We start from the raw sequence: 25,517 nt of genomic DNA, 5'->3' as shown, positions 1-25,517 counted from the left end.
TAAAATCGACGAATTTTAATAAAATTTTTTTAAAATAATTGCATTTTCGAAGGAATTCAATTAAAATTATATTGAAAACAAATTAAATTCTGCGATAAGGATTGTTATTTATCAAAATAATTTAATTCCTAAAGAGAATTTTATTGTTTATAAAAATAATTGAATTATTGGGAAGAAGTTTATAAAAAATTTGTAAATAATTAAATTTCGGAGAAGAATATTTTATTATCTATAAAAATAATTTAAATTTTAACGAGAATTTTTTTTTCATTTTTGAAAATAATAATTGAATCTCTGCGACGAAATTTATAAAAATTTTGTAAATAATTGAATTCCTGTGAATTCTTTTTTATTTTTGAACAGAATTAAATTATAAGAAACATTTAATTATTCAATAAATAATTTACTTTTGTATTTAAATAATTGAATTCTCATAGAATTTTCTAAAAAAAAATTGATTTAAAAATGAATTTTAGTTTAATTTTTATATAATAATAGAATATGAAAATAATTTTGTAGAAGTTACAGTAACAATATTCTTATAATATACAGTCGAACCTGAATAAGCGAGAGTTCAAGGGACCGGCAATTTTCTCTCGCTTATAGAGGTTTCTCGCTTATCCAGTTTCTTAACTACAGAAGTCTAAGTCACGGGACCAGCAAATAACTCTCGCTTATAGAGGTTTCTCGCTTATCCAGTTCTCTCTTATCCAGGTTCGACTGTAAAATAATTATTTTAACACTCGATCCTTTTTAATTATTATAAAACATGAAGAAATTGATTGCTCCGAGTCGAAGACTCTTCATGTTTTATAAGAAAAACTATTTTTATAAGTTATTGAATTTTAAAAGGTTTGAATTTGGAATTTCCTTCTTCTTAATAAAAATTTTTTAACAATTAACAATTTTCTACTATTTTTTGTAAATAAAAAGGAGAATAATTTGCGTAATAATTTAGATCATTCAATCGAAATTTGTTATAGAAAAAAGCTATAACAAACAAAATGGGTATATTTTTTATTTGTTAGTCATAATTGTTTAGAAATTTTCTAATCTCTAATAATATTTTATTATGAATCATGAAAAAATACCTGCATATTTTCGATTACGGAAATTATTATAAATTTTAAATCATGAAAAAATACCAGCATATTTTCGATTACGGAAATTAATATATTTAATTTATTGTTTTTTGAAAAATATAATAGAATTCTTCAAAAAATATGATATTTCAAAAGAAATGTAATAAAATGAAATTATTAAAAAAAAAGAAAGAAGGAAATTAAAATAATTTTGACGAATTATTAGCACTGGAGATCCGAATTTGGCGGCACTCAAGGCGGAGCAAGCGGCTGCAGCTGCGGCGGCGAATTCACATTCATCGGATCAGACACCACCGCCACCGCCACATGAGGAAACAACACCGAGGGGTTTAAACAATTGGCGTGAAGCAACGGCACGCGCCCACACCTCGGCTCAATTGGCAATGGCACTCTACATGCTGGAAGCGAGCATCGCCTGGGACAAAAGCATCATGAAGGCTGTGAGTCAAAAACCAGCTAGAAAACCAGTCAGCTCGAAACAACGAAATCGCTCCGTCTCACTCAAAGCTACCACTCAGTACAAACAGCTATTGACTACTACTCAGGCCTCTGTGGGTATCCCGGCTAATAGTACTAACCGGACTCTCCCCCTTCTAACCCCCTTAATCTTCCACCTATTTTTCACCTAAAGAAATTATTATATCTGTTACCAAAAAAAAAAAAAATTCCTCTCGTGTTCACTGCTTTCGATAGTGTGAGCACTCGCTAATTATTTTCAAATTCGTCTCTTATTTTTGAATTATCTTTCAATTAGGTATTTTTTTCTCTTTTCTTCTTTCTTTCTATTTTTTCTTTCCTTATTTTATTTAAATTTGTTTATTGTCCATAATTTAGTTCATTTTCTGTTTTTAGTATTTGTTTATTTATTTTACTTCTTTTCTTTTATACTTTTTACTACTTCGTTTCTTCTTTTCTTTGAAAAGTTTTTTAATTTTTTCAAAAATTAAAAATAGTTTTTACAAGACAAAAATTTCAAAAAGCGTATATATGTACATTTTTTAAATAGAATTCTATGTTCAGTTTTTTATTCTTTTTTTAATTATGATTATGATTACTTTTTAATATATGATTATTTTTTTTTATTATAATTATTTGTAAATTATGATTTATTATTATTATTATTATTAGTTTCGATTATTTTTCTTTTTCGATTATTTTTGATTATTTTTCTTTTTAGATTATTTTTTTTTATTATTCGGATTATTTTTGATTATCTTTCTTTTTCGATTATTTTTTTATTATTTCGTTTTGAAATTAAATTTTTATTGATTTTACAATTAAATCTGCTTGAAGGCAGAAATTTCTTTTTTCAATCACGTATTTTTCTGTAAATTTCTATGTAACACCTATAAATATATCATCTAAGCGGTGCCTACGAAAACCTAAACAGTTTTTCAACCAATGATTATTAATATTATTATAAACGTTCAATTATAATTATTCGTTGAAGACAAATTTTCCCTTTTTATCACACAACTTTCATCCATTTACCTTTCCATGTCTCTGATTCTAAATTTTAAACAAATAATAATTTACTTTCTATAAGCAAGAAAGTAATAAAAAATTTTCTTTTCCGATAAGCTAATTTTAATTTTCAAAATAAAAAATATTTCTATATAAAAATTTATATAAAAATATTTTTTTATTATATGAAATTTTATTTTATCTTATTAGTTCATTATGAAAATTTGCTTATTTTGATAATTTTGATTAAATATGTTATTTTAATTTATTTTAATAATTTAATTAATTTTTATTAATTATTTTTAATTATATTAATTATTATTAATTACTATATTATACTTATTAGTTCATATATTATGATTATTATTAATTATTAATTTCATTATGATTATTGATTATTAATTGTACTATAATTATTAATCATTAATTGTTTTATAATTATTAATTCATAATTATCAATTATTAATTAATGTATAATTAATAATAATTATAATATTTATAATTTGGTTATAGATTGAATTTATATTTCAGTGTTTATTATTATGACAATTAAGAGTCAGTGATTTGTAACAGAAGGCCGAGGTATATGTCGATATAAAACTAGCATGTTAACAAATATCAAGTTTTAAAGCTTCTACGCCTTTTTTTTCTTTAACAAAATTTTCCTCTAAAATAGGTTAATAAATTAACCTTGATTGAAATCAGTAAATTCAATTTTTATCATTGCAAAATATAATTTATCTCTCTCTCAAAATGCTTTTTCTTGTTCAGTTAACATTTTCTTCATTAAACACTTAATTTTTGCTTTTAATTTGCTTATCTTGGCACAAGCTCTACACGCCTCTTATTTTTGTTTCTCATAAAAACAGTGACACTCTCAAGAAACACTAATCACTACGCAGAACAATTATTTTTTGCATGCTTATTATTCTAATATGAGGATCCAAAATTATTATCTATTCTTCACTTAAAAATAATAATAATAAATAAACTGGAACATTTTCTCAAAAAAAAAAAAAAAAGAAAATGGAAAATTTATGTTAATTTTACAATTTTATTGAATTATTTTTATTATTTTGAGTATTTATATATTATTGAATTATTTTCGTGTTTATATATTATTGAATTATTTTCATGTTTATTTAATTTGAATTTTAATTTATTGGATCCTTATTTATAAAATAATTAAAATAATGGTAACTCAGTTCGCTTAAATGCTGATATTATAAATTTGAATATTGTTTTCTAGATAAACAATAAGAATTTCTGTTTCAGAATTGTCAATTTTGCCATAGTGGCGATAATGAAGATAAATTGTTGCTTTGTGACGGCTGTGATCGCGGCTACCATACTTATTGTTTCCGTCCAAAAATGGATAACATTCCTGATGGAGATTGGTGAGTTTATTGTATTCTTCAGAATTAGTAGTCTTTTCTTACCCTTTCAATATAATTTTTAATTAATTTTAATTTTAACTTTTATTTTTATTTTTAAAATTTTAATCTTTAATTTTTAATTTTTAATATTTGACTTTAAAAAATTTTAATAATATTAATTAGAAAAAAATTGCAATAGACTTATTTGGATTGAAATTGTCTCTTATTTATTATTACTAGATTACTAGATTATTTTTATTATTTATTATCATTTATTTATAATTAATGATTAATTGTTCGATTTTCGACAGGTATTGTCATGAGTGCATGAATAAGGCGACCGGCGAACGTAATTGTCTAGTGTGCGGAAAACGCGTTGGCAAAAATTTGGTGCTTTGTGAATTATGTCCCCGGGCTTATCATACCGACTGTCATAATCCTGTAATGCCAAAGGTATTGTTCTGTCAATTAATAATTTCATTTACAAAAAAGATTTTCCAAAACTTCTGAACGTTCAAATTTTCAGAATATTTTTCACTATAAACATTGAAAAAATTATTATTGATTGGATTAAAAATTAAAAAACTAAATTAAATACTTCGAAACTTAATTATTACATCCACGAACTATTTTTCAAAAAGTAACGCAAAGTTCCTATAAAATTTGAATTTTGTTAATTTGAACGTTCCAAACTTTTATATTATTGAGAGCTAAGACTTAAATAAATAAATAAATATTACTAAAAATGTTGTTTAAAAAAGAAAAACATTTAAGATTTATTATTGAATTAAACATTCTTGCTTATTATTATTCAAAAATTTTAATAAAATTTTTCATAATCAATTTCATTATTCTCATAAATAATTATATTTTTTAGAGCAATTCAATTGTTTTCAATACAATTTTAATAGAATTTCTCGAAAAAATACAATTATTTTTAAAAATATTAATTAAATTCGATTATTTTCAAAAATTTTAATACAAATTCAATTATTTTCGACAATTTTGATGAAATTCTTTTAAGAAATTCATTATTTTCAAAATTTTTAATAAAATTCCTTCAAAAAATTTAACTATTTTCAAAAATGCAGATAAAATTTTTCGAAACAATTCAATTATTTATATAAATTGTAAAATTCTTGTCACAAAATTCAACTATTTTTGTAAATAATAAAATTCTTCTAAAAAATTCAATTATTTTCAATACAATTTTAATAAAATTTCTCCGAAGAATACAAAATTATTTTTAAAAATATTAATTAAATTCGTTTATTTTCAAGAATTTTAATATAAATTCAATTATTTTCGACAATTTTGATGAAATTCTTTTAAAAAATTCATTATTTTCAAAATTTTTAATAAAATTCCTTCAAAAAATTCAATTATTTTCAAAATTTTTAATAAAATTCCATAAATAAATTCAATTATTTTCAAAAATTCAGATAAAATTTTTCAAAACAATTCAATTATTTTCCACACAATTTTAATAAAATTTCTAGGAAAAAATTCAATTATATTCAAGATAATTTTAAAAAGTTTCTCTAACAGGTTCAATTATTTTTAATAATTGTAATACAATTTTTCTAAACAATTCAATTGTTCGCAAAAGTTTTTAATAAAATTCTTTTTAAATTTAAATTATTTTCAAAATTGAAGGGCTACATAAAATAAGGGGACGAACGCGAGGCTTGGAAGGGATACTGCCAGTCGGGTAGCAGTGACAGGCCTTGAGCCGCTCGCTGCTACCTGACTGATATTATCCCTTTCGACCACGCGTTCGTCCCCTTATTTTATGTAGCCCTTCAATTCTTAATTAAAAATATTTTCAAAAATTACATTATTTTTATGAAATTTAATTAAATTCTTAAAAAAATGTAATTATTTAAAAAAAACTTTGATAAAATTGTTTAAAAGAATTTAATTTTCTATGTACCTATAATTTTAATATAATTTAATACGAAAATTATTAATTACAGTTAATGATAAACACGATTATTTTAAATACTTAAAAGAAAATCTTCATAAAATTCAATTACTTTCAAAATTTTCAGTAAAAATTATTGTAAAAAACTCCAATATTTTCAAGAAAATTGAAACAAATTAAATTATTTGTAATACAATTTTAATTACATTTTCTCGAAATGACTTCAATTATATTCAAATTTTTTTGATAAATACTTTGCAAGAATTCAATGATTTTTATTACATTAATTTTAAAATTGGAAACATTTAAAAACAGATTACCGGAATACAATGATTATTAATATATATTTAACGAAAATTTGCAGATGCCGAGAGGAAAATGGTACTGCTCAAATTGTCATAGTAAGCAACCAAAGAAAAGAAATAGCAGTCGTCGAAGTCATTCTAAAGGAGCAGCAGGAGCGGCAGCTGCAGCAGCAACGTCAACAGCAGCAACAGCAACACCAGCAGCTGGAGCAGCAGCAACAGGAGGTGAGAAAGGTGGAGGAGGAGCAGCAGCAGCAGCAGCACCAGGAGGAGCGACAAGCAGAGAGAGTGAAAGTTCTGATCATCCACCAGCTAGGTGATTAAGATAAAAAAATCCCTCCCCCCAAAAAAAAGAAACGTCAGCCCTTCGGTTCAATGTGCTTTTCGAGACTTGTCCTCGCTGTTTCTCGTAAAATTGATATATACATTTATGATTAATCTTTTCGTATATTTTGAAAGAAAAAAGAAAACCGAAATCTGAATTCATTCTGCGTTTAGTTAATTATACACTGTTTTTGTTACGTGAAACAGCGCTAGCGCTGCGCTATGCTAGAGTACTTAAGGTCGACGAAACGAGCGTTGTATCACCGGAGTGTCTGTAACTTCAAGAAGCTTTTAGTAGCTGGTACATTAAATGATAAAAAAAAGCGACTCATGTGTTTAACTTGTGTGTTATTTTGCGCCGTAGTCCAACGCCATCGACTGCATCCAATACTCATGCGGAGGACGTCAGCTCATCGGAACCACCAACGCCCACGCCATCGCCGAGAAAGGAAGCCAACAACCGGACATTGACGAAAAAACAACAGCGAGAAATTGCTCCATGCAAAGTTCTACTTGAACAACTGGAACAACAGGACGAAGCATGGCCCTTCCTCTTGCCAGTCAATACCAAACAATTTCCGACTTACAAGAAAATTATCAAAACGCCCATGGATCTCAGTACGATTAAGAAAAGATTACAGGACTCCATGTAAGTTTATTTTTACTTCTTTCAGGAGGTTTTTCCAGCTCTTTTCATTATTTCATTTATAATTCATTAATAATTACTTATAGCCAAATTATTTCTTTTTTTTACTTTTTGAATTAATTTCTATAATTTGCATTTTTAACTTTTTCATTCTTTTCTTTAATTTTCTTTTTTATTCCGAAATATAAATAGTCGCCTTTCATAAGTGTATTTTTATTACCTACATTTAGTGTATTTTAATTACTTTCTAGCATAAAATTAATTCCCTTTCTACTCCGTAGTTAATCGCGTGGTTTCAGTTTTTCAGTTTTGAAAATAATGAAGAAAAAAAAATATAAAGAACTTTTAAATTTAGAAATATATGGTTTTCTTTTTATGTTTATTAACATTTCTTTACTTATTTGCAGAGGGAAATGGATTTTTCGGGGGCAAAAAATGATAAATCCGTCACTGATTTAAATGAATAGCAATTTTTTTTTTTTGCTAATTAGTCGATTTTTTACTAATTCAAGTTTAATTTAATTTCGAGCAGTAATAATTTTTGGATACGGAATAATAAATACAAAAGTGCTTACTTTAAGCAAAAAATATTCCAAATTTAATATGATGCATCACATTTTAAGAAAATAATTTACAAAGTTTCAGTTTTTGTTTAAACGTTTTTGATTTTTATTACAGTTTGTATTTTTTGAAATTATTTCTACAAAAAAAAAAAAGATTTCGTTTTTTTTATTCAATTTTTGAATGTCCAAATGAATGAAATGTTTTCTATTATCAATATTTTCATAAATTATTGATTGCAGTAAATAGTAAAAACATAAATTTGATATTTAAAAACTTTATAAATAATTATTTGATAGTACCGTTAAATTATTGTAATACAAATACAAAATACAAAAAACAACTGCAGTTTTTCTAAAACTCAGTTTCTCTTTTTTTATTTTCTAAACCTTTTTTCCTAATGAAGGTTTAAATTTCTAGAATTTCTTTTTCTAATGAAGGTCATTTTCTAACAAATTTTTTTCTAACAACATTGAATTTCTACTAATAAATGCAATTTAATTAAATAAATTAATTTGAATTATAGAATTATAAAATTTAAAATTAGAAAAATATATTTTTATTATTCGCAAGAAACTTCAGAGAAGTCTAAACAATTGAGGAGCAATTTTTCAAAAGTTGATAAATCAATTTTTCAAAAAAATTGAGATAAATACATATTCAAAATATTAAAATCCTTAGAAGTCAATTTATCACTGTTCATTTTAGAAAGAAAATTTACTACCAAAGAATTTTCAATTTAAAAAATATTTTGGCCTATCCTTGATGATTTTTAGTTTTAATTTTTTAATTAGAAAAAATTACCAAAACGTTTAAATCCCCTTATTACAATAAACTTTAATTACAAAATGAGCATTTGAAATAGAAAAAATATTCAAAAATGTATAATTTATTGCAATTTTTCTACATTAAAGTTAATTTTAATGGTTATGTGAGAATTATCATTTGTTTAAATTTCTCAAAATGACAAAATTTGGATTTATCAGGTTTAAAAAACTTACTTCTCAATTTTTTTTTGTATGTTAAAATTGTTTTAACTAAATTTCAAGATTATAAATTTGCAGGAAAAAAAGTACTTGTCACAACATAATTTATTGGTAAAAAATTTATTTAAAAATATTTATAAAAGTAATTATAGGAAGAATTATAAATGTAATAATAAAAAAAATTAAAAATAATTATGCTTTTAGAAAAATTTTAGAATTTTAGAAAAATTAAGAAAAAATACATTTTAGAAATCAAAACTTGTTAGAAATTCTAAAATGAATTTTAGAAATCAAAACTTAGAAATTCTAAAATACATTTTAGAAATCAAAACTTAGAAATTGTAGAATAAATTTTAGAAATCAAAACTTGCCAGAAATTGTAAAATAAATTTTAGAAATCAAAACTTGTTAGACATTTTTTTTTAAAAATCAGAACTTATTAGAAAAATATTGTTTAGAAAACTGATTTTATTAGAAATCGTTTTTTTTTAGAAAGAAAGGATTAGAAAATATTTTTTAGAACAAAGTGACCACCTACCAAAATTTTAATTGGAGAAGAAATAAATAAATTTTTACCATTTGAACGTTCAAAATATTAATATTAATAATATATAAATAAATAAATGTTATTGAATACTGTTATTAATATTATTAATAATTATAAATTTGATTGTTATTTATAAATATTACAAAATATTTAATTTTTTCGCAAAACAAAATTGTTTTCGCAAAGAAAAAATACGATTTGTAGTTTAAAATATTTAAGAGAAAGCTGTTTATTTTTTAAATGAGTTTATTAATGGTAAAGATTTCGAATTTATTTTTATTTAATTCATCTAATTTATTAATTAAACGAAAACAACATTGAAATGTGAATTTTTTCTATTTTAGGTACAAGTCGCGAGATGATTTTTGCGCCGACGTGAGACAAATGTTTATAAATTGCGAGATTTTCAATGAGGATGACAGTCCAGTTGGCAAGGCCGGTCATGCAATGCGCAACTTTTTCGAAACACGATGGACCGAAATTACTGGCGCTCCACCGCCACTGCCACCACCTCTTCCACAAACTCACAGCTGAGGTTCAGCACGCGCTCGCAACAGCTGCAACAGTTTTGCGCACTTCTATTACTGAAAAGCTGAACGCGAGTGGTCCACATGATTATTCAAATTCAAGATTTCATCTGTTTTTTTTTTGTTTCGTGGATCGCGTTATAGCGGTTATCCATTTATAAACCACCGGCAGATAATTTTTTGCAATACGCTTAAAAAATCGAACGGATTTTTTTATTTATTTATTTTTCAGTTTTTTTTTCATTTTTTTTTTTTGACCTCTCAATTCTGTATACGGCATTAGCGTTCACTTGCCGATTTTCATATTACTATTACTTATATTTTCTCCTTTAAAACAAATATACTCTCTTATCAAGAGACTGCTTTTGATTCATTTGAATCAACTTTAGATTTTTAAAGTCTGAACTTTGTAATGTTTCTTTCGTTCTCGAAGGTATATTATACTTTTTTTTTAATTTAGAGACACATTTCATTGTTTTTAGTTACGATTAAAGAAAACGAGATTCATCAAATTATCATTTTTCAAGAAAATAAGCAAGATTTATTTTTAATTGATGAAATGCGTAAAAATTGTTGGTAAAAATAATTAGAAAATTGTGTGAGTGACAATTTTTTCACTACTTTGTAAAATGATTTAATGATTAATATTGATTGTTGAAAAATGATAATGATGAAGTAGAAAAAAAGAATATTGATAAAAATTTGAATTCAACCGATAGCCGGTCGATGTACTTATTATATACACACACAAGAGTGATTTCTACCTGAAAAGGGAGGGATTGTGGAGAGATTCCGGGTTATATTAAATATAGTCGTAGTGCCGATGGATCTTCGGTTTAAAGAAATATTTTGCAAAATATAATAATTAATTGTGAAAAAGAAGATGATATATATGTGTATAAATATGTATATTATACAGTGTATAGATATGCATATAGTCGATTAATTAACAATTGTAACGCACTCACGCTCATCGAAATTCGAGCACCGATATAAGGAAATAAAAAGGGTAACGACTGTTTTCGAAACTAAAATTCTAAGCGAATGAGATTTATTAAAATAGTCTAAGAACAAAAATTTAACGCCATTCCATAACTTTCTATTGTCGCTATTTAAGCTTTGGATTGTCGCGATTGTATTAAGAAGAAGAAAAAAAACACAAATGAGACGAATCGACAAAAAAGTCCATTCCTCATTTTTATAATCGAAGAAAAAGGCAAGATGAAAAAGAAAAACAAAAAGAGACGTATTAAATCACAAGTTGTCAGTATTTGTAATAACGTAAAAAAAAATTCAAATTTCGCATTAAACTTACGATGAAAAATTCATGCAAAGAATGTTTTCTCATATAAAACTCAAATATTGATAACACTTAAATTATCATAATTTGTACATACAACTCTGAAAAAAAAAATTTTTTGCGAGTAGATCAAAAGAGTGTGTGTATGTATATAATGCGTGTGTGTGACGATTGATGGCAAAACTTAGTATTTTTACGAAATTGACTCTTATTTGTAAAGTATTAAAAGAAACGAATCGAAAACTAGGGTGCAAACAATTTTAACAAAACGTTAAAAAATAGTTACTATATATAAAAAACAAAAATCTAATTTTGACAAATGGTTTTCAAGAAAAATTAAAACTTTTTAAACATTCGACTAACATTTTCATTTTTAAGAAAAGATTTCCAAAATCATTTAACAAACAAAAAAAGCAAAAAATGAAAAAGTAAAAAAAAATTAGAAATTAAGGCGTGAAACTTAAAAAAAAAGTATTTGGATCCTAGGATTATTTCGCCAATCACTAGTGTGCTTGCGTGTGCGTGTGTGTTTCCATTGATTGGAAAGTGTTTTGTTATAAATAGAAAAAAAAATGATACACGTTGATTACCGAATTTCATGATTAATGAACAAAAAAAATGAAAATGTAAAAAAAAACCGACGTCCAATTTTTAATCCATAAAAAGGACTTTTTCAAAAATAAAAAATATCTTCGAATATTTGTCGAGTGGGATTAATAAAATGAAATTGCCTCGACATTTATTGAGAGATCGCGAACCAACGAATGCGACTACTTTTTAGCAGAGAAAAAAATAATACAAAACTCTTTTTTTTTTGTCGCGATGAATAAGGAAGAAAAGGAAAAATGTTGACTCGACATTTGACGTCTTGTTTTATATGTATCTAGTTGATGTAAATTATTTCCGATAACGATTGAATATTAAAATAAACAGTTATCTTAATACTGTAACGTTAGTAGAGAATAAAAGTATTTGCACGAGTAAAAGAGTACTAATACCGAGACAAAGCCTAAAAAAAAGAGAGCACGCAAGGAATGTGCGCCTGTAAGAAACGATGTACTGCGCCAATTCGAAAGTCAAAATAATAATTGAGTTCGTGAAAGCACAACGATAAAAGTCGTGTATTCAATTTATTTCTTTATATTAGTTTTTACCACGGTTTTTACCATTTCTCGTTTTCTTTTCTTTTTTTAATTCTTTTTTTTTAATATAAATTTAATAAAACTTTTTTATTTTTAATCCAATCGGCTGTGCATCGGTTCTGATGCCGACATTCTGATTAGCGTGTGATTTGCCATTTCGCGTTTAGTGTAATAGCGAGCGTGTGTTCGTCTGAAAGCCGATGACAGGAAAAAAGAAAATTTTTTTTTCCTTAAAGTTTAATTATTTATCTTGGTAAATTAAAATGAAAAATCGTTAGATAATGACGCTTTTTATACGAATTTTGATTTTTAACATCGATCTTACGGTATAATTATAGTGTAATAAATATTGTAATAGCAAACGCAGTAAACGATCACAATAACGATTGCCGTAACGATTTTAAAAGTAAAACGAAAGCGTAATGATGGGACGATGAATATAGAAGTATTGATTGTCTATATAGTATAAAAAAACATAAAAAAAAAATAAAAAAAAAATGAAGGTTTACGTTAGGTGACCTTGCAATGCTATTTAAACAGACTTAATTAATGTATTGCAAAAGAATTAATAAAGTGTAAGCGAAGCGTGTAAACAAAATAGAATTGTTTTGTTACTTGTAAAAATTTTTTTTTTTTGCGTTTTTCTTACTTTTTTCACATATATCTTTTTTAAGAGACTTGACCTCTTTTTAGCATCGCGTTTGGTTGTTTTTCTCTTTCTTTCTTTCTTTTCTTTCTCTCAACTCTTTTTTTTCTTATTCTTTTCTTTTTTTCAATCTCAGATCTATTTACGCGTTTACGATAAGGTCTTGTGTTTACGAAACAAATAATACCTCGTTGTAGCTTCACTTTCACTGAAAAAGTGATTAAAAATACACTCTTGTGATTCTATTAAATTATTCTCTCTAGAGTATTAAATATTTCTGTCTTACATGTATAGTTTTCTTTATTTTCCATACGTTATAAATAAGCTCTTTTTAAATCTTTCCTAATATTTCATTTTCTATTTATTTATTTATTTATAATATATGTTCTCATGCATATTTTATAATTTAAAACTCTTCTCGATATTTTCATTTCCTACAACTATTTCTACTGTTCTCTTATTTCTCTTATTTTAATTTATCGTCACAATTACAAATTTGAATCATTTTTCTTTGTAAAAATATTTTTATGCTTTTATTTTTAATTTAATTCTTAATAATTATTTATTACTAACAATTCATTTATTCTATAGTAAAAATCGTAAAAATTTAGTACATTTGTTGTATTATTATTATTATTATTATTATTACTATTAATAATTCTTATTTTTATTATTATTATTATAAATTATTATTATTATTATTATTATAATTTTATCAAAACCTTATAAAATAATAAAATAATTTGATCAATTTTCAATTTTAATTATTTGATTCTTTTTTTCTTTAAACGTTTTCTAGTTTTACCAAGAAAATTCAAATATTCCCGCAAAATTTTGTTTTGATAAAGGTGCGTGAACAACAAAGTATATATAACTTCATAAAAAAAAAGATCAAGGCAATATTTTAAAAAAAGAGTTTTAAAAAGTGTGTTCCTGGTTTTTTTTATGAAGAATTTTCTATATAATACATTTTGTAACAACTTTGATCTACATATTTTAACTTTCAAAAAGGTGATTCATCAATGATGACGAAATGGTAATTAGTTTAACAGAGATCTTTATTGCCGATACACTTGTCAGAATAAGTTAGGTTGCGTATTGGTCGTGGAAAAAGAATATATATTTTATCCCGGGAAAAATAATATATTGTACTGATTACAAGCTTTATATTGTTGGTGTTTGTACTGTTACTTGTTGTGATAGGCGATTATGTTGTGTTGCGTGTAATTTTTTTTGTTTATGCTTATGTGCATTTTGAAAATAAGTGCAATGACGATTTTCAGCAAAAATCTTTACAGTGAAGTACACCGTAAGTATATTTCTTTTTTTTTCTTTTATTTTTTCCATAAAATATAGTTTTTTTTAGGAAATAATTCTATAAATGCTTTTTGTAATAGTTAAGAAATAAATGAGGTGACTCATCATGTATGTTAAAAAAGATGAACTTATTGTTCGAAATTTGAAATTTATTCAATTTATTATTCATAATTTTTTATGGCATTTTTATATTCAGTGCTCGTTTTTGCCCATTTAGAGAAACAATTTTTTTTTTTGACAAATTTTTGAAAAGAGAATTACTATAAATTCCTGATAAATAATTGTGTATATTTATTATATTTAAGTTATGAGAGGTTAGGTCACATTTGAAAGTTTATTTCTTGCTTCTTTATTTTATCTTTTATTGTTAGTTTCTATTGTTTGCAATTCTTTTTTGCCTTTTTTTCAAAATGCACATTATTTGCATAAGAATTTGAAAAATGTGATATTGCTAATTGTCGGATTAAGCTAATTAAAAGGAGAAAAATATTACTATAAATCAGGACTGAATCAACAAAAATATTTTTATCAAAGTAAACAATTATTTGATTTCAATTATTTTTATAATTTTAATGTTTGATGGAAATTTTTCGAATTGAAATTTTTGTCGAGTGATTTTTTTTTAATTTTGTTATTACTTTTGATCCTTTTAATTAATTGAAATGTTATTTTTATGGAAAAGTTTTGATTTTTTGTATACGATGGAATAAATTATTCTCTGTTACATTGTTTTCAAAATCGTTTAAATTTTCATTAATAAATTAAAAATTAAAATACACACATATCTAAAAGTACGTAATATAAAAAAAGACAATCAATATCATTTTATACTGGTGTTGTCTTATTATTATGACCTCAATTACTGTCTTATGCAACTAATGGAATTCTACATAAAAATAGATTGCTTAAAAAAAAGTTTGCTTTCTATAGAAGTCTTCGGACTTAATAAATAAATTATTTTTTCAGTAAATAAAAATTGGCAGTTATATCAAAAAATTTTTTTTACAGTTTAAGTAAAAAAAGAAAAAAAAATCTTTGTTATATACAAGTTTTCTCTGAAATTAAAAAAAAATATATTGAAGATTGAAAAAAAAATGCAAATGTTGCATAGAAATTCCAATGTGATCAAGAGAGAATCTAAAAGTAAGCAATTAATTTTAATTGCGATTTATTGTGTAAATAATAATTTCTTATATTTTTCTCTTTCTCTCTTTTTTTTCTAGGATCGCTGCAGGTGTTACTATTTCTTAGTCCATCATTCTCGGATAAGGTGCGATCCAATTTGAGCAGTTTTAAAATATTTTCACGGAAGGAATCAAGTTTTGTGCCAAAGCGAGTTCTCGTCTTGACAAAAATTTCACGATATCAGTTTGAAAAAATGCGCGAACCTGACCTCGATGAGTCTCTCCTCAGGCTTAAATTGAAAGAAAGAGGTTCCGATTACGAGGCAATGCTCACCAGTCACTATAGGAATAAAGCTGCGGAATTGCGAACAGCCGAGGTTCTTAGGAATCTCAACATAGAATATAAAATTATGGATAGGTAAACATTTCATTCACAAACATATGCGACAATATTAATTTTTCCGATAAGTACATTTTGCATAGATAATTTCATAGAAAAAAAGTTCTCTTTTTTCCTTTGAATGAAACGATTGAAAAAAAAGTTCTTTTCATGTCGAAAACAATATTTTTTTTTACAAACTTCTTTTTTAAATAATGAATAAAAAAATAGTAAAACAATTTTTATATAAATATTTTTCCCTCTAAATCGTTGATTTGAAACTCTTTTTTTCAATAGTAAAACAAATGTTTCCTTATTAATTTATTAATTATTTTGTTCTATTTTTATTCAATTTATATTTATTTATTTCGATTAAAGATGTGCATTTTAATTATAGGCTGAGTATAGATAGTTCAAGTGTGGCATGGGCTGATTTAATTTTACCAGTTGGAGGTGACGGAACATTTTTATTGGCCTCCAATTTAATAACAGATAATAAAAAGCCGATAATGGGCATTAATTCTGATCCTGAATCGTCGGAGGGATTTCTTCTATTGCCAGCAAAATACACTGAGGATATAACGGAAATATTCAGGAAATTGAAGGACGGAGAATATAAATTCGTCATGAGAAGGAGGATTCGAATTACATTGAAAGGTGACAATATTTGGGGACCTCCATCTCATTTACATGAAAAATGCCGAACGTCATCGAATCAAAGGTAATAGTTTCTTTTGTCTTTTAATATCCACTATATAGCACTGAAAAACCTTGAAAAAATATCGTTTAGTCACTTTGCAATTTAATGTGCTGAATGTAAAATTCCTTTTAACGAAGATAAATACAAAACAGTATTTTACTAATTATTATTATTATAAATAATAACAAGGAATTTATATTATAAATTGCTTTGCTTCTTCCTTTAATTACTATTATTATTATTTATAAACTAGAATTTATCACTCGGCCGAAAATTATATAGGTGAGAAAGAAATCATTCTTTTCTCACCTATATTATTATTATTACTTATAAAAATCGCTGTTCCGTTATTCATTCATTCATTCATATTTTGAACGTATCCGTAAACTAGTCACTCTTGCGTATGCTTCGTACGCTTTTATTTTTTTAGGTTTCGACAGAATGATTCTCAAATCATTTTTTCCATTTTTTAAATATTTTTCTTTCAAAATACAAGACTATTTTTAGAAATTCTAATAAATTTCTTTAAAATATAAAATTTATTTAAATACAATTTGACAAAATTTCTAATTGCTTGAAAATTGATTATTAATTATTATTGTTACATTTAATTATTTTTGAGAAATCAAATGATTTGTCAATATACAATGTATCATGAAGAAATTATAATTCAAATCTAATTTTTTTGAATGTCTAAATTAGATTATTCAGTGCTCGAGTAATTTCGTTAAGCTATTCTAAATAGGTACTTATTTTATTTATTTTTCCACAGGAATTAAAATGTTTTTAAATTAAAATTTCTAATCTTTTAAAATTACAAAATTACGGACGGATTTTAAAATCTATCAATTTTTAAGAAAATAAAAATCTAAAAAGGGTCACAATATTTTCAGACCGACTTTATTTTCTGACCATTGATTTCCTCTCACAAAATTACTATAAAAATATTTTTATACTAGAATTAATAAGTTTAATTCTTCAAGAAAAAAGTATTAAATTTGTCATTTTGAATTTAATTTGTAAATATTTAATTGATAATTCAATTAATTTATGATTTATATATTTACTAATTACTTAAATACTTTAAATTTATAAATTAAACATTTTTTTAGTTTTTTGTTTTTTTGTATTTAAAAATATTGTTTTGCTTTGTTTTGGAATTTATTAAAAACTAGCAAATGTTACGCGCGCGGAACGTGATATTCAACTTATTATTCTGATGCAAATTACAAAATTTTTTATTTTCAAATATTAAGTTTTAAATAATTTGATAATCAAAATTTTTAAAATTCACTTATTAAGTACAAAATTAATTATTATTGTTGATATTTTCAAAAATTTTAATATAATTCTTCGCAAAAATTAAATTATTTTTACATAAATAATAACATTCTTCGGAAGAATTCAATTATTTTTATAAATAGTAAAATTTTTTGTAAAAATTCAATTATTTTTAACAAAATTTTAATAAAATTTCAGAAAAGAATTCAATTATTTTCTAAAATTTTAATAAATCCTTCGAAAAAATTCAATTATTTTTATAAATAGAAAAATTCTTCGCAAGAATTCAATTAATTTTATAAAGAGTAAAATTCTTTGCAGGAATTTAATAATTTTCAAAACAATTTTAATTGAATTTCACGAATGAATTCAAATATTTTTAAATATGTCCATAAATTTCTTTTATTTCCTAAAACTTTAATAAATTCTTCGAAACATTTAAACCATTTTTATAAATAGTAAAATTCATTGCAGGAATTAAATTTTTTTTATCAAATTTAAATAAAATTACACGAAAGAATTTAATTATTTTCAAAAATTTCCATAAAATTCAATTTTAATAAGAATTTAAAATTCTCTAAAAAATAATCCAATTATTCCCAAAATATTTTTAAAAAATTCTATATAAAAATTAAATTACTTTCAATGCAATTTTTAAATATATTTGTCAAAAAAATTGAAGGAATTTAATTATTTTCAATGCAATAATAAAATTCTTTAAAGAAATTCAATTATTTTCGAAACAACTTTAATTGAATTTCTCGAAAAAATTCCATTATTATCAAATATTTCTATAAAATTCTTCATAAAAATTTAATTATTTCTTAAAATTTTAATAAATTCTTCGCAAGAATTCAATTAATTTTATAAATAGTAAAATTCTTTGCAGGAATTCAATTATTTTCAAAACAATTTCAATTAAATTTCTCTGATGAATTCAAATATTTTGAAATATTTCCATAAATTTCATTTATTTTCTAAAATTTTAATAAATTCCATCGAAACAATTTAACTATTTTTATAAATAGTAAAATTCTTCGCAAAAATTCAATTGCTTTCAATTCAATTTTAATAAAATTCTTCTTTATAAAATTCAATTGCTTTTGAAATTTTCAATTAAAATTATTAAAGAAAACTCCATTAGTTTAAAAAAAATTCAAAGAAATTTTTCAAAAGAATTTAATTAGGATTTTTAAAAATTTTAATAAAATTTTTTGCGAGAATTCGGTTATTTTCCTAAATAGTAAAATTTTTTGAAGGAATTCTTTTATTAGCAAATTTTTTGATAAAATTCTTTTCAACAATTCGATGATTTTCAATACATTAATTTTAAAATTGAAAATACTTGAAAAGAAAAATTAATTAAAAAATTAATTTTTTTATTTTATAGTTAAAATATTAAAATATTTATTATTTTTATAAAATTACAATAATTGCGAACGATCTTCCTTAGTATGATTAATTAATATATATATCATTAGTTATTATTAATGTTAAACGAAAATTGAAAATTTTAATTATAAGAGTAATATAATGATAATGATAATAACAATAATAATAAAATAATATAATAAAAATTGTTTTTAATTTTTAATAATATTGCTTATTAACAAGAGTTAATTTAAACTTAAATTAAATAACTCATTTGTATTTATAGTACCTATATAAATGACAGAATTTTGTATAGTTTCTAAAGAAATTGAATTTTGGATCGAACAAATTTATAAATCCCCAAATTTATTTATTTTAGAAAATTATTTAAATTTAAATTTATATTATTTTAAAGTTTTAACTAAATTTGAATTCAGTGATACGTCCCTGATTCGCGATAAAAGTTCCCTCTGCGGTAGAATAAGAGAAATAATTTTGTGATTGTTGTCCTCTAACCTTTAAGGTTATAAAATATTTTTTTCTTTTCTCTTATTTTTGATATATTATATAGGAGATACATTACATTATTCGCTTTGTGTCTATATTTTTAATAGTTCGAAAAGTGCACTGCTCGAAAAAGAAAGAAATTCCAGTCGCTCTGTATATTCATATTTATATTTATCCGGTTTGCAAAATGTCACAATTTCCACGAGCAAAGAGAGCAAGATTAGAACAATATGAAGAAGATGTGATAAACAATAAACAAGTTGGAGAACCACCGGAATTGGGAGACGCTGTTTACCTCTGGTACAACCAAATGAAAAATCAAAAAATCCCCATAAACAAGGACGAAATACGAAGTAGAGCTCTTATTTTAAATGAAAAACTCTTTGGACCTTCGCAATTTAATACACAAATTTGGATAGAACAGTGGAAAAATAGATATAATGTTGATTTATCGACTTTTGAATCAACACCGGGTGATAGTCAATTGGTCACCGAATGTAATGATATTATAATGAAGTATGTAGAGGAAAAGAATTTATCCCACGATCAAATATTTCACTGTAATATTACAACACTGAATTTTTTGAGTCTTCCAGTGAAATCATTAATTTATCAAATGGAACGTGATTTGCCGGAATTTAAAAGAAATAACGATCGTGTTACAATATTGGTTTGTGTGAATGCATCGGGTTCGTTGAAAATTCCATTGATGGTCATTGGACAATTTCCAAGTCCACGTTCATCGAAAGGCGAAATACTCAATAGTCTTCCTGTTTATTATAAATATCGAAAATATTCCTTATTGGATTCATATCTCTTTCAAGAATGGTTCGACGATGTTTTTGTGCCGAAAGTTGAGAATTTCCTGAAATTAAAAGGTCTCCCAGGCAGAGCTATTTTAACGATTGACAATCAATATCCACATCCTGATATTGAAAAATTGCAACACGCCGATATTGTGACAATGTTTTTGCCTCGCGATGTAAATCCAATTATTCAACCAGTAACGCAAGAGGTTGTGGATAATTTAAAAAAATTCTATCGTCAAGAATTTGTTTCGAATATAATCGATTGTTTAAAGGATGATTGTAGATTGATGGACTATTTGAAGGTGATTAATATTAAAAATGTCATTTATTGGCTTTCGGAATCGTGGCATAAAATATCGGTGACAAATAATTCTTGGAGTACTGTTTGGTTGGATGACGAGAGTAATTCGGGGAAATTGGAGAATAATGTTGTACAATTGGTACGAATTTTGCGAACAATTGACTCGGTTGTATTGATTAATAACGAAGATGTTATGAATTGGATTCGTAATGATCAGATTTCGCAAGTGTTTCTCACTGATGAGGAAATTATTCGTTCGATTCAAGAAGAAGAGAATGGTGATTATATTGATATAAAACCAAATTTAGAAGCTTTGGATGTTACGGCAAGTGATGCGAGACAAGCAGCTGCTAGATTGATAAATTTTTTTCAAGATCAAAATATTTCCCGGGAGGAATTATTGACATTGCATCAATTAAGGGATAAAGCTGCTTTAATTATGAGGGAGGATGTAAATAGTCAAGAAGTTGACGATGGTAAACGGGCGTTTTTTTTAATTGTAGTATTTATAATTAATTTTAAGTCAAATTTGTTTGATTTTTACCTTTACTCAATTTTGACTTTTTTTTACAGGCTTTACTTTGAGAAAGAAGAGGATATGGTAGACACGACCCAGGAGCTTCCAGAGGAGAGACGAATTCCGTGGTTAGCTCTAAACGAAGTAAGACAACGGATTTTGATTCTCTTCCCAATTTTTTATAGCAACAAAATAATTTTAATTATTGAAAAGAAAATTTTCTATTCGAAAATGTTGGTAAAGTTAACAACATTCGTAAATAACGATTTAGACGAAACAATATTTTTCTATTTAAAGTTTTATATATTTTTGTGTAAAAAAATGTTTTGCGTAATTTTTTTAAAAGAGAAAAACTTTTGAAAATTTAATTTTTGAAAAAGAGAAATTTGGAAACAAAATATTTTATTGTTTTTCTGAAGAAAAAAATGTTCTTTCTTTCAATCATTGATCATAAACGTTGTAAACTTCATCGACGTTTTCGAACGTTTGTGAAGTAAACAACGTTTTTAAATAGAAAATTTTCCATTTAAAATTTCGAAAATTCAAATGTAATTTGAAACGATTACTTAAAAGAAAAACTTTTTGTTTTCTAGGTTTTTATAGGCGAAATTTTATCGGCAAGAACGAGTTCCCTGCTTATTAAATTAGACGAAGAGGAACAATATCACAAAATCAAAAGTTCAGGTCTATGTGTGAGCACGGGAACAGGTTCGACAAGTTGGTTCAGATCGATAAGTTGTCTAAGTCCGCAGACCGTTAAGGAAGTTTTGTCTTTGGCGGAACCGCAAAAAACTTACCTCAACGAAGAAGCCGAGAAGATTTGTTCCGAGTACAATAATAGGCTTCAATTCTCCGAAGGTAAAAGAACTTGAATCATTCATTTCTGTCTAATAATAAAAATATGTGATTAAAAAATTTTCAAATATTTTCAAATTGAAAAACTGGAATATTATAAGTTATTCAAAAATATCAATTAAATTGGAAATTAAAAAAATTACATTTTTTCTAAATTTTAACAATCAGAATTGCCACAGATCAGGAAAATCAGGGGAAATTAAATTGTTGAGATAAATCAAAGAAATGTCAAGGAATTTTTATCAAAATCTCCAGAATTACTACAAAAATTTTAGTTTTTGGTGTCCAAAAATATTTTTAAAAAAATTAAAAATTAAGTAATTGAAATTGTGTGAAATATTTTAAATTTTCTAAAATTTTATTAAAAATAATTTATTTTTAAGGGAATTTATCAAAATTTTCGAAATTCGAGAGAAGTTCAATGAAATTGAATTTTTTAAAAATAATTCAATTCTTGAAAAACTATCATAAACTATCATAATTATTAATCATGAATTATTTAATGAATTTTACTTAAAAATTGAAAAAATAATTAAATTTTATAAGAGTTATGTTTAAAATTTTAATGAATAATTGAATTTCAAAAGGTTTCAAATATAATTTTTAGAAAATTTAAATTTTAAATAATTTTAATTGAAAATTCTGAAGAATTTGGTTTTTGAAAGCATTTAAATCTTTTTGAAATTATAGTCAAATTTTCGAATAATCGAAATTTTGTAAAATTAAATTGTAAACAATTTGATTTCATAAATATTTAGGTAATATTCAAATCATGAAAATAATTTTTGAGAAAGTTATAGTAGCGATTCTCATAAATATTGTTGAATTTCAAAAGTTTTGAAATAAATGTATTAAAAATTATCGAATTGTTGCAAAGAATTTTATCAAAAAATTGAATTTAGGAAAAATAATTGAATTCTCGTAAAGAATTTTGTTAAAATTTTTGAAAATACCTACTAATTCAATTCTTTTTGAAGAATTTCTTAAAATTTTTTTTTGAATAATGGAGTTTCTTTAATAATTTTAATTAAAATTTTTTAAAATAATTGAATTTTATGAACAATTTTTTTAAGTTTTTAAAATAATCGTGTTTGTTAATAATTGAAATTAAACATTTAATTATTGAGTTTTATTAAAATTTTAGGAAATAATTGAATTCTTTTGAAAATTTTTATATCGCATTAAGAAAAAAATTGGATTCTTTCGTGAAATTTGTTTGAAAATAATTGAATTTTTGATAAGAATTTTATTATTTATAAATATAATTGAATTGTTTGGCAGGATTTATTAAAAGTTTAGAAAAAAATTGAATTTTTTCGAAAAATATTATTAAAAATTAAAAATAAATTGAATTCTTTCTTGAAATGTTATTAAAATTGTATTAAAAATAATTGAATGTTTGCAAAGAATTTTACTATTTTTAAATAAAAATTAATTGAATTTTTCGTAGAATTTATTAAAATTTTAGAAAATAATTGAATTCTATTGAAATTTTTTTCTTATGAATTAAGAAAGAAATTGGATTTTTTCGTGAAATTGTTTTGAATATAATTGAATTTTTGCAAAGAATTTTACTATTTATAGAAAGTAATGTAGAAAATAATTGAATTTTTTCGAAAAATATTATTAAAAATTAAAAAAAGTTGAATTTCTTCATGAAATGTTATTGAAGTTTGAATCTGAAATTATTCAAAAATTCATATTTGAAAATAAAAAATTTTGTAATTTGCATACCTAATAATCCTTCGTAACGTTTGCTAGTAATTATAATAATAATTAAATATTTATCTAAAAAAACTATCGATGTTTACAAATAATTTTACAATCGAAATTGTAGTGTTGGAGAATAAGTCAAAATTGAAATGAGAGAAAAACAAAATTAAATTATTTCGTTGTAAACCTGAAACAATTCAATTAATTTAAATTTTAATTATTTAATTTAATTACATTAAAATTTAATTTTTTTTTTTACAGAGGATGCGAGAATGAATTACGCGATTCGTGACATGATCGTCTCGGAAACTTGGCCCCTGCCAAAAAGTATGCACCCAAGAGGATATTGTATGAAAGTTATGGTTCGATCATTGTGTCACGATTCTGCTCTCGTCATTGATGGCGGTATCTCCATTCCTTTTCCAATGGGAACCATAGCAATTTTAGAAACTTATCCTGAAGATTCGCTACGAAATGTCGTCTTAGAATAACTACGAAGAAAAGAGCTAAACTGCATTTTATTGAAAAGAAGCCATTCACAGGCTTTCTAATGTTTTTTTTTCTTTTGTTACAAAGACTACTTATATATTTTCTACTTAAAAAAAAACAAACAACTCTTTCGACTCGAGAAATAAAAGCTGATTTTGTAATTTTTATATAATAACACATGTAAAATAGAATCAGTGTGTTTTCTCGATGAAAGAATAATCTTGTGATAAAGCCGGTTGGAGGTTTCAAAGAAAAGATTTTTACAATATTTAATTTTTTTTAAATGAATATTTTCTTCGTGTACAGAAGTGTGTTTTTTATGTTCCTTAAGTTCCGAATGTTTAAATGAACGAAATTTATTTAATTCTTCCTTAAATTAAAATTGAGTCACAAATGAAAGAAAAAATAGTTTCTAGGTTTTATCTCACTCAGTAATTTTTTGAATATATTTCTGGTTAAAAATTTCGTTCATTTAAAGGTTTTTAAACTTTTGTAGATCATGTTTTCTTTTTTAAATTTTATTTTGAAATTACGGCAATCGCACGTGTTTACAATGCACGATACACTTAAAAATCCTGTAATGTTTCTTTATCGATAAATTAATTGAGAATATTTTTTGAACTGTTATTTGGGAGAATATTGTTTTTCCTAGATGATTTTGATATATATTTATATATGTAAATGAAAATTAAAGTCGACCAATGTTGAAAATAAAGAAAAGAAAATACTAATTTCTTTTTCTGTTTTATGTGAAATTCAAAATATATTAACATCGAAAATGTTATAATATAGAAATTTGTATAAAACGTACAAACTGTATATCCTTATTAGGGTTTTAAAACAAGGAGCATAATGGGTAAAATCATATTTATATAGATGATGCTTAGAAAAAGATTTTATGTAAAAATTTACTTGGGTGTTGGTTGAAAATTCCAATTCCAAAGTTCTGAGCAATATCGACAAATTTGCGATAATTTTTATTTTTTATATGTACCTATCCAAATTATATGATAAATTTTGACTTTCATATATGCAACTTTGTGGTATAAATAAAAAAAATTCATAAAGAATCCGAATCCTTTAAATTATGCAATCCTTACACTTTAATATTATTTTAATTAATGCAGTGCTGATTTTATTGACTTTGAAAATTTAAATTTTACCGCTATACGTACTTTCCCATAGAACACTGTTACCAATATGATAAATCTAATTGATTATTTACAATAATGTTTACAACTAAATGAAAAGTAATGACAAAAAATATCAAAACGTTGAACTGTACCTATAAATAACAACATTT

The 25,517-nt window shown here is 24.2% G+C and overlaps 2 protein-coding genes across 22 annotated transcripts in view; both read left to right on the top strand.

The window, feature by feature from the left end:
• Positions 1-13,136, top strand: part of LOC122502778 (bromodomain adjacent to zinc finger domain protein 2B-like) — a 212,760-nt gene extending 199,624 nt beyond the window's left edge. For 16 of the 19 annotated variants that reach the window (XM_043612983.1, XM_043612986.1, XM_043612992.1 and 13 more), the window contains 6 exons: positions 1,309-1,654; positions 3,843-3,964; positions 4,255-4,396; positions 6,232-6,488; positions 6,861-7,145; positions 9,581-13,136. In XM_043612983.1, coding sequence (XP_043468918.1) covers positions 1,309-1,654; positions 3,843-3,964; positions 4,255-4,396; positions 6,232-6,488; positions 6,861-7,145; positions 9,581-9,770 — 1,342 coding nt within the window. In that variant the 3' untranslated portion in view covers positions 9,771-13,136. The remainder of the gene's footprint in view (positions 1-1,308; positions 1,655-3,842; positions 3,965-4,254; positions 4,397-6,231; positions 6,489-6,860; positions 7,146-9,580) is intronic. The other 3 variants (XM_043613001.1, XM_043613002.1, XM_043612994.1) reach the window with 1 other exon arrangement.
• Positions 13,137-13,927: 791 nt separating this feature from the next.
• LOC122502761 (NAD kinase 2, mitochondrial) lies at positions 13,928-25,284 on the top strand. 3 transcript variants are annotated; one of them, XM_043612958.1, is made up of 6 exons: positions 13,928-14,160; positions 15,392-15,710; positions 16,069-16,392; positions 21,214-21,301; positions 21,751-22,015; positions 23,987-25,284. In XM_043612958.1, the coding sequence occupies exons 1-6, from the start codon at positions 14,091-14,093 to the stop codon at positions 24,214-24,216; spliced, it is 1,296 nt and encodes a 431-aa protein (XP_043468893.1). In that variant the 5' UTR covers positions 13,928-14,090; the 3' UTR covers positions 24,217-25,284. The 3 variants fall into 3 exon arrangements, 2 of the variants coding, with proteins under 2 accessions (XP_043468893.1, XP_043468894.1); XM_043612959.1 differs by lacking the exon at positions 13,928-14,160 and adding an exon at positions 15,168-15,311; XR_006301667.1 differs by lacking the exons at positions 13,928-14,160; positions 15,392-15,710; positions 16,069-16,392; positions 23,987-25,284 and adding an exon at positions 19,461-21,116 and having other exon boundaries at positions 21,751-21,893.
• The last annotated feature ends 233 nt before the right edge of the window (positions 25,285-25,517 follow it).

This window comes from Leptopilina heterotoma, unplaced genomic scaffold (genome assembly GCF_015476425.1).
Source record: "Leptopilina heterotoma isolate Lh14 unplaced genomic scaffold, ASM1547642v1 Lhet_237, whole genome shotgun sequence".
NCBI lineage: Eukaryota > Metazoa > Arthropoda > Insecta > Hymenoptera > Figitidae > Leptopilina > Leptopilina heterotoma.
The sequence above is the reverse complement of the archived record's forward strand: the minus strand, read 5'-3'. Positions and strand labels throughout refer to the sequence as shown.

Bases quoted from the DNA above. Each gene is read 5' to 3' on its own strand.
- LOC122502761 (XM_043612958.1), top strand. From the start codon at position 14,091: ATGCTTATGTGCATTTTGAAAATAAGTGCAATGACGATTTTCAGCAAA. The intron at 15,711-16,068 runs GTAAACATTTCA...TTTTAATTATAG, and splicing joins GAATATAAAATTATGGATAG to GCTGAGTATAGATAGTTCAA. The intron at 16,393-21,213 runs GTAATAGTTTCT...TTTTTTTTACAG, and splicing joins CGAACGTCATCGAATCAAAG to GCTTTACTTTGAGAAAGAAG.